The sequence below is a fragment of the Mustela putorius genome, unplaced genomic scaffold (assembly GCF_011764305.1).
Source record: "Mustela putorius furo isolate JIRA1106 unplaced genomic scaffold, ASM1176430v1.1 tig00003834_pilon_pilon_pilon, whole genome shotgun sequence".
NCBI classification, from domain to species: Eukaryota; Metazoa; Chordata; class Mammalia; order Carnivora; family Mustelidae; genus Mustela; species Mustela putorius.
The window spans coordinates 53,650,146-53,660,166 of record NW_025421987.1 but is presented as its reverse complement, the minus strand read 5'-3'; the positions used below and the strand labels follow the sequence as shown (position 1 = coordinate 53,660,166).

General features: G+C 38.5%; 1 protein-coding gene across 6 annotated transcripts in view; it reads left to right on the top strand.

The window, feature by feature from the left end:
• Positions 1 to 658: 658 nt before the first annotated feature.
• Positions 659 to 10,021, top strand: part of LOC101671124 (ceruloplasmin) — a 57,015-nt gene continuing 47,652 nt past the window's right edge. For 3 of the 6 annotated variants that reach the window (XM_045088503.1, XM_045088502.1, XM_045088501.1), the window contains exons 1-2: positions 662 to 1,086; positions 8,539 to 8,786. In XM_045088503.1, coding sequence (XP_044944438.1) covers positions 944 to 1,086; positions 8,539 to 8,786 — 391 coding nt within the window. In that variant the 5' untranslated portion in view covers positions 662 to 943. Of the gene's footprint in view, positions 1,087 to 8,538; positions 8,787 to 10,021 lie in introns of all 6 variants that reach the window. The other 3 variants (XM_004755496.3, XM_004755495.3, XM_045088500.1) reach the window with 2 other exon arrangements.

Genomic DNA, 10,021 nt, shown 5'->3' with positions numbered 1-10,021 from the left:
TAGAACAGGACCTGGTGCACAGCAGACTCTCTCGGGAACACCTATTAAATTAATGGATTGTACAAACATCAGGGTCCTTTCTCCTATACCAGTCTATTTCTATAAACAACTTTAGACAAAGAATAATGAATTGAAGATTCTAGAGGAAAAGGCTATATTAATACAAAATGTGCAGTGTTACAACCAGAATTTTCTGTTAATAAACTTCTATTTACTTCTGATAATAAACTTCTGTTTACTAAGAGCAACCTTTGCTTTTGCAAACAGATTTACTTATGTCTGATTTCTTTGATGATAAAACAGAATTATCAACCCCTATTATGCTCTATTATTTATTTGCATATAGCAATGCAGAATAATATGGTAAACTTCCTATGTAGATGAGTGCAGAGCATCCAAAATAGATAAATCCTTAAATCCTTCAAAATAAGATTCTTATTGTGGGGTACTTAAATTTGGCACACGAAATATCATGTTTTGTATCACCAAGTTGCAACTAAGTATTGTTAGCTGTTTCAAAAGTGAAGAGTGATATGTTTTAAACTGTTTTTGCATAATTTCCTCCTGATTTTTTAGAGTTCACTGCGTGCAGGGCACTGTACTGTGGCTTATTGTTCGAGGAACAAAGGGAACATTTAGCGATGTTTTTTGCCCTCCTGGAATTTACACAATAAATGGAAGAAAGCAGAGTTATGCACACTCTAGCGGCTCCAACAATAACTGTTGACTTTTTATTTGTAATCAGAGAAGCCTGGCAACGGAAAACTTTTCTTTCTGAGTTTACCAGAACTGAGCTGAAGTGGGAAACGTTATTTGCTTTGACGAAACAATTTACTTTTGTGCAACATTAAGCTGTGTCAATCAAGCAAACAAAGGAAGAAAGCATAAAATTGCCGGCTTCTGATTTCACCTCATTGCTTCTTAGGCTCCAAGAGGAAAAAAAATGAAGACTTTGTGGCTGGGTATTTTTCTATTTTTCTATAGTAACTCAGCCTGGGCAAAAGAGAAGCATTATTACATTGGAATTATTGAAACAACTTGGGACTATGCCTCTGACAGTGAGAAGAAACTTATTTCAGTTGACAAGTAAGTCACTATTTTTCTTGTTCGTTTGTTTAAGACCAAATTTATAAACTATCAATTAAAAAATAAAGGCAATAAGATAAAATATTTTATTAATTTGTAGTGTATAGAAACTTCAAAATGTGGACTGGAAATCCAGGAAACTTTAATAAATCTCTAAATTCCTGGGCATTTTTGGCTGGGGGAAAGTCTGCCTAACTCCTTTCCCCTCAGTCCTGAGGGGATCTCCGGGCACTTCTTCTTATCTCCTCTGGTTATTATTTTGTCTCTCATCAGGATTCAGTCTTATTTTCTGTTTATGCAAAAGTTCCTTAATTTAAATAATGGCAGTATAAAATGTTATGTTTATCATACCACTTATTGATTACTAGTAGGTAAGAATAAAATGTTTTTTAATCCTTTAAAACATCATTTATAGAAATCAAACACTGTTTTAACAAATATGGTGTTACTGTGCTCAGTACTTGTTGGATGACACCGGACATTTAATTCAATTTGTCTCTCTCAGCCTCAGCCTGCTAATCTGTAAAATGGGGATAAAAAATACCTCATAGGGTTCTTTGAAGAGTGGCTGCATATAAAGCTCTTAGTATAGTGCTTGGTCCATCACACAGGTACAAAACATGTGAGATATTTATAGTGATCTCCCCCCTCAAAAAAAACCGTGTAACTTAAAGGTTTTCATGTTTTAGGTGAACCTTCCCCCCCTTATTTCAAGCAAAAGTCACCCTACAGAAATGCAAGAGTATCATTCTTGATGTTTTAATAATGGAAATTTATACTGAGGTCATCACTTTTAATGATGCTAATTAAATATTTATTACCATAACCAATGCTCACTACTTTTAAAAATGTATTGTAATGGTGACAAAGCACAAATGAACCCAATGACCATCAGGTCCTAAGATTATATCTTTAAAAATAGCTAAGCAAGTATACTAATTTTCATAATTGGTGTATAATCAATTTCATTGATTCTGTTGACAGGCATATGCTATTCTCATTCATTTTATGCATGTTTGAAATTGTTCACAATAAAAGATAATGCATAGCTGATGATAATATTTAATCATTATGTTATTAATTTAGTAATGTACAGTACGGTAAGAAAAGTTTCTGACCTAAAAATAACCGATTGCAAACAAAACTAATACACCTTTCAATAATTTCATTAAGTCTGGTTTTTAGGTAGTAGTTTCTTCTTGGGAATGTGACCTGATTTCATGACTTCACCAAACTATTTTGTATAGTGGCAGTTATTTTCCCTGATTAAATACAATGTAAATTATATGCAGTTTCTATAGGGAAACAAAACACATTAAAAAAAAAAAGTACTGCTATACTCCATGCTCCCACCCACCATTCTTCTGCTCTTATTCATGATCAAAAATCAAATCAGCTTCACTAGACATAAACTAAATGCAAAACATTGCCCCAAGCATACTTCCATAAAGAAGTCTGTGATTCCAGAAGTGAGGGAAGAGAGAGGGAGTTTATTGAGAATGGTGGGGGAGGGGGGTTGGGGGACAGAGAATTCCTTTGGTTTTAAATACTCTTGTGTCTCCTCTGTGCTTAGGGAAGTTGCACAACATAGGTCTGATAATCTGTGGCTTCAGCAACAGCCTAGAGTCATGTGAACTCTAAAGGGCACTGGTCACTCTGCCTGTGATCTTTTTTTAAAATAAATCTGAGCAGTGACTACTGAATTAGAGCTTTAGCCATTTCACCAGTACTATACTAAACTTTTTGTAAAGATGAGTTTAGGTAACAATTTGTCTTTCCCTTCGTTGTCTCTGATTACCAGCATGTCCAGCAGTCTTTGTTCAGGCTGTCGGAACAAAATATCACAGACTGGGTAGCTTATTAACAACAGAAATCTATTTTTCTAGAGGCTGAGAAGTTCAAAGTCAAGGTACCAACAAGAGCTCTCTTCCTGGTTCATAGCCTTTTCATTGCATCCTCACATGGTGGAAGAAGCTAGGAATCTCTCTGGAACCTCTTTCATGAGACACTAATCTCATTTATGAGGGCTCCATTCTCATGACCTAGGCATATCACCAAAGGCCCCATCTCCTTATCCATCACATTGGAGGTGGCCCTAACCCTCCAGAACCTGTACGTATGAAGAGCTATCACTCTCATGGTCTATATGATATTCGATGGTACAGTTGACTTTAAAATAAGGTGATGACCCAGCAAAGGAAACAGTCAACAAAACTAAAAGGCAACCTATGAAATGGGGGAAGATATTTTCAAATGTCTTAGCAGATAAAGGGCTACTATCCAAAATCTGTAAGGGTCTTATCAAACTCAACACCCAAAACACAAAAAAATCCAATCAAGAAATGGGCAGAAGACATAAACAGACATTTCTTCAGAGAAGTCATACAAATAGTCAAGCAGACACGTGAAAAAATACATCACTCATCATCAGGGAAACACAAATCCAAACCACAATGAGATTCCACCTAACAACAGTCAGAATGGCTGAAATCAACAAGTCAGGAAACAACAGATGTTGGCAAGGATGGGGAGAAAAGGGAACCCTCTTAAACTGTTGGTGGGAATGCAAACTGCTACAGCCACTCTGGAAAACAGTATCGAGATTCCTCTAAAAGTTCAAAATAGAGCTACCTTATGAGCCAGCAATTGCACTACTAGATATTTATGCAAAGGATACAAACATAGTGATTCAGAGGGGGCACATGCACCCCAATGTTTATAGCAGCAATGTCCACAATAGCCAGACTATGGAAAGAGCCCAGATATCTATCGACAGAGGAATGGAGAAACAGGTGGTATTGTATATAATGGAATACCACTGAGCCATCAAAAAGAATAAAGTCTTGCCTTTTCCAATGTGGATGGAGCTAGAGGGTATTATGCTAAATGAAATAAGGCAGTCAGAGAAAGACAATACCATACATACCACTTCACTCATGTGGAATTTAAGAAAAAAAAAAAAAACAGATGAACATAAGGGAAAGGAAGGAAAAATAAAATAAGATGAAAACAGAGAGGGAGGCAAGCCATCAGAGACTCTGAACTCTAGGAAACTAAAGGCTGCTGGAGGGGCAGTGGGTGTAGGGGTAACTGGGAGATTAAGAAGGACACTTGGGGGCACCTGGGTGGCTCAGTGGGTTAAGCCGCTGCCTTCGGCTCAGGTCATGATCTCAGGGTCCTGGGATCGAGTCCCGCATTGGGCTCTCTGCTCAGCAGGGAGCCTGCTTCCTTATCTCTCTCTCTGCCTGCCTCTCTGCCTGCTTGTGATCTCTCTCTGTCAAATAAATAAATAAAAATCTTTACAAAAAAAAAAAAAAAAAAAAAAGAAGGACACTTGATGTAATGAACCCTGGGTATTGTATGCAAATGATAAATCACTAAATTCTCTCCCTGAAAGTAATAATATAGTATATGTTAACTACATTTAATTTAAATAAATAAACAAGCAAATAAATAAATAAAACTAAATAAAAATAAAATAGGATAATGATCTGGGTGCACCTAATCTATACCAGAGAATCCCTAGTGAAAGAAGAGAAAGAGAAGAGATTTGAGGTGATTCAAGAAAATACTGCTGACTTGCATTTGGAAAAGGTCACTTGAGAAGGAGTACAGTGGCTATGAGGAGCTGGGTCAGGTCCTCAGCTTACATCCAGCCTGGTTACATCCAGCCCGGAAGTGGGGGTGTCAATCCTACAACCGCAGTGAACTGAATTCTGTCAATAACCTGACTGAGTTTGGAAGTGGATTTCTCCAGCACCTCCAGATGAGAAAGCACTTTGATGTCAGCCTTGTGATAACCTGAGCAGAGAAGTCAGTCACGCTGTGCCAGACTTCCAACCCACGGAACTGTGATATAATCAGAGGGTGTTGTTTGAAGTTGCTATGTGATAATTTGTTATTTGGCAATAGAAAACTAATGTTCTGTGTCTCGACTGATGAAGCCAAGAATCCAGAAAGTTTTCCCATATATTACCCACAGTTTAGTAATTATGCCTAAACATAAACCAAGACCACTCAAGTGCATTCTGAATTTATGGAAGGATGTAGCATTATTATCATCTTACTAAGGCAGTATAAAAATTTTTTTTAATTCCACTACCATTAAAAACTCACTTCTGAGTGTGAATCTACCAGAAACTGTATTGTTATAGGATTCTAGAAGCTGAGGGGATAAAAAAGAAGGAAGTGATTACTGACAGGGAGGTAGCATCTAGTGGTTGTAATGAGCAAAAAAGAGCCTGTTAAAATTGTCAACAGGAAGAACTACAATTAATATGAATTATCTGGTTCAAAGATCAACTACAATGGATTCTTTTGACTGAATATCTGACTGGCAAACTTCCTGCAGGCTTCTAGTAACTAACTCTTGTCCCTAAGCTGTGCTCTTGAAATTAAATAGACATCTTCTAATGATCCTTTGATGTTCTTTTGGAGACAGAACATAATCAAATAGACCTCCCTCAGAATATCATATCATATGATATGAAATATTTCCCAATTTGGTTAAGTTAATTTTATTCAAAAAGAAAAGAAGGGAAACATATTTCACATATTGCTGTGTATATAAAAGAAATTCCAAATGTCAAAAACCCTGAAAATGTTATAACTTCTGATCAATTAGTTCAAAAGCAGTTTTTGCCTCCCCCAAATCTCTGGGTACAAAGAGTGAATCCCAAGGCTTAGGCCATGCTCCTCCTGTATCAGGAGGGGATTAAGACAGGGGAACTTCCATGCAACAAAGGCATTCCGACAAAACCCACTGCATTTTATTGAAATGGGGTGTGACATGTTCTCACGTGTTTCAGAGTCACGCTCAGAAAATACAAGTACACAGTGTATTTGAGTGAAGCCCGAAGAATTTAAGGGCCTTCGTAAAATGTGAATCAAGAGGGCATTTTAGAACACGGATTAGAATCTGAATTTAAATATCAGGACCAATCTCCTACCACTAGGAGACACTGGAGAAAGTTTACCCTCAGACCTGGATGGGCTTGTGTAAGACTGAGTGTGCCAGGGCCTGCTGGGGCGACCAGAGAGGAACTCCATCTCTGCACCGTGAGCCGTGCTTTCACTGTGTGCCTCACGGAAATCGTACTCTAGTGAACCTTCTCACGGCAGTCCCGACTGGATGAATCTGCTTTTAATCTCAGTAGCCTGCAGTGCCTCAGAATTTTGCTGTTGTTAAAACATCTGCTTATGAGAACTCCCCCGTTCATGCTAATGCTGCAGTGTTAGAGGGAGAATTCACCCCCTCTGTCCTGCTGTTTTCCCATGCATTTTGATGTTCTCGAAATCCCTCTGAGCCTTCCTGAATTCGTTTTTCTATTTTATTCTAATGAAATGGAAACTCAAACAATTAGAAAATGAAAACAATTAGGAGAAACTCAGCAAAAGAGGTCACTTCTTTGCTTTCTAACGCCCAGGGTGGCGCCCTTCCCATCAAAAAGGGTTCATTTCTCAGTGAGAGATTTGAGAATCCCGCAGTTCCCGCAATCTGGGAGATACGGCATTGTCATTTTACAGTGACATACTCTTCGTCGTCAGAGTCCTCTGGTCAACCCAAGGCATGGTGCTCTGCTGTTTTCTGCACCTGCTGCTGCTGCCGGAACTCAGCCCCTGGAGCCCCAAGCAGCTCCGCTCACTGGATCCCGTTCTCAGAAGTACTCAGATGTCCTCATGCAACTATACCACTGGCCTGGCCACTACCATGGTAGGTTCTGGAAACAGAGCCTGCACCTTTCTGTCTCGCCTTCCCAAGAAATCCCACTGCATCTGGGATTAGGCAGCTCTCTTCCCCTTCACTTTGGAGTCTTCAATATTCAGGTTACCCACGGCCCAGTGCTGAATGCCTGCAACACAACACACCGGGGTGTTTCTTAATAACTTTGAATGCCTGAGCCCCTGCCCAGATGCACACCATCAGAAACAATGGCGCTGGGGCTCAGGAGTTTGCCTTGCATTAAGGTCTTCAGTAGATCCCCAGGCACATTAAAACTTAAGAAATATCAGGCTGCGGGGAGCCTGGGTGGCTCAGTGGGTTAAAACCTCTGCCTTCAGCTCAGATCATGATTTTCAGGGTCCTGGGATCGAGCCCCGCATCCATGCTGTGCTCAGCAGGGAGCCTGCGTTCTCCTCTCTCTCTGCCTGCCTCTCTCTGCCTACTTGTGATCTCTGTCTGTCAAATAAATTTAAAAGAAAAAGAAAAAGAAATATTAGGCTGCAACCCTGGAATTTTGAACAACTAGGCCTTTAAACTCTGTAGCAACAGTAGTCCAGAGCTCCCAGACAAGCCCTCCTCTTCTCCTGAAGAAAAGAAGGAAACCTCTCTCTCACTCTCTCCGATGAGCTTACAGCTGTGGAAATAAGACGAAGTTTATTCTCCATTCAGACTTCCGGCGCCACGGGGGTTGAGTAGCAACCGTAAGAATCAAAGGTCACTGTGGTGAATGTTGGCAAGACACACACACACACACACACTCATAGGAAGAAACACAAACCTCAGATCATTAGCTTGAGTGTTAGCGGTTTTTATTCTCCTGGAGGAGTTCCTGTTTGTGGCGGGGCTTGCCAAAGTCCAGGTTTTAAGTGCGTCCTCCTCAATGGGTAACACTAATCACTCTCCCTGAGCAATCCCGAACCTTCTGTTAAGGACAACGTAAGCATCACTTTAATGTTTGAATACCAAACTCACTTTCTTTTCCTTTCTTGTCTTTCTTTCTCCTCCTCTTCCTGCCCGGTTATAATTTAATTTGCTAATATTTTTAGAAGAGTTTTGAGCAACTATGAGTCAGCCACTAAGCAGAATGTAAATATTCAGTGTTCAAGTATTTTCAGTAGCAAGGGATTAAAAGAACATAAGGGTAATTTGAATCCAAAGGTAATTTTAAAACCCACACATATTGCATGCATCAATGCTAATCTTGGTTTAGTGATGCTAAAAGAAATACAAATACAAATAAAACTAATTTAGCATCATAAATTTTATTTATATAGGAAAACAAAACATATGCATACACCAAAGTCTCAAATATCCAGATTAACTGCTTATAAACTCGTTTTTTTCTAGTAGCTGAAAGAGGCATACCGTGAGTAAACTCTCAACTGCTTTATCTTAATATTTCGCTTTAATTTTGTATTCTTTTTCATAACACCTCTGGGTTTTAACATAAAAATCCTGTAGAAAAATACTCTGGTAAGATATACCATATTTTATGGTGCCTTCACACATGATTCTCTGCTACACACCTGAGGTGGGACGCCTCACAGTTAAAATAACAGGATGAGTACCCTCTCTCCTCTCCATTTTTTGGGAAGCGTCCATACAACAATAGGCAAACATTTCATGTGATGTGGTTATTAATTTCTCTTTAATCAGATGAGATGTTATAATTATAACGTTATCCCCTGAAATGATGGCTTCTGATAGAGTTGTCTTCTTTTCCTTTGCAGGGAGCATTCCGATGTCTATCTTCAAAATGGCCCAAATAGAATTGGAAGGATCTATAAGAAGGCTCTTTATCTTCAGTACACAGACAAAACCTTTACAACGGTTTTAGAAAAACCCATCTGGCTAGGGTTTTTAGGCCCTATTATCAAAGCTGAAACTGGAGATAATGTTTATGTACACTTAAAAAACTTTGCCTCTAGACCCTACACTTTTCATCCTCACGGAATAACTTACCGTAAGGAACATGAGGGTAAGTTCAGCTCATACTCTAGCTGGAATTTCCTCTAGCTTCTCTGTAGGAGCACTTTTTTAACTTGTAAATTATGGTTTCCCCTCTGGGATAAGACCTATCACTGTGTCAATTAGCTTTAAGCGATTTTATTAACAAGTATTTTGGTTCATCATAATAAGGCTGTTTCCCTCGATTGCGCTTGCATTTTCAAGTGTGAACATAAGGGGACTTCTGGGCAGACTGATAGAATGAGTGAGTCAGTGAGAATGAGGACTTCCCTCCCAGCCAAAGAGAATGAGAGAACTAGGCAATGGGCATTAAGGCCTAGAAAAGGCAAACATCCAGAGGGAGGAAACAGGACTTGAAAGAGGGATTGTCTCACCTCTGAAGTTCCTATGTGTGAACATACTGTGGCCTTTGTCCCATACCCTTCTAACTTGGGATAAACTCATTTTTAGTACTCAATGATGGTAATGATGAGTGAAAGAGGTGGTGTTTTGTCGTGGATAAGAGCAAGGGCTCTGAAAGTAATAGACCAAGTTTCAAGTGCAGCTTTGACTTTTATTGGCTGAGTGATCTTAAGCAAGTTCTTAAATTCTCTTAAATTCTCTGTGCTTCAATGTCCTCATATATAAAATAGTGACAATAGTACATAATAATAACTCAATGAACATCAGATATTATCATAAGCAAAAATGCGGAGGCCATGCTAACTGAAATTACAAGGATTAAGTCTAGAAATGAAAATAAAATTAGATTTTTTATTATTAATTTTCTTTTTTAAAGAGGTATTGCTTTAGAAGGTGATTGTTTTGACCATATATCTTTGTTTGTTCTTCTGAAACAAACAAATATGTTCCTAACATGGAGGTTGACTGCTGTCTTATTTCTTTTTTTATGATTTAATGGTATATTAGGGCATTACTCATTTTTAAGTTATGGTAGTTATATTGTGTTGCTGTGAGAAGAAAAAAGAGCTCTTATCCTTTAGAGGTACATATTCAAGTATTTATGAATGAAATTATATGATGCCTGGAATTTGCTTTAGAATAATTCGATGGTGATGGAGATAAGAGTAGGTGAGGGTATAGGGATAAGGATTGGCCTTGAGTTATCATTGTTAAAGTTCAATTGACAGGTACGTGGAAGTTCATTATATTATTTTCTCGGCTTTTACATGTTTCTGGAAATTTCCAAAATTTAAAGTACAAAATTTTTAAAAATCTGTAGTTACTTCATGGGCATAAATTTGA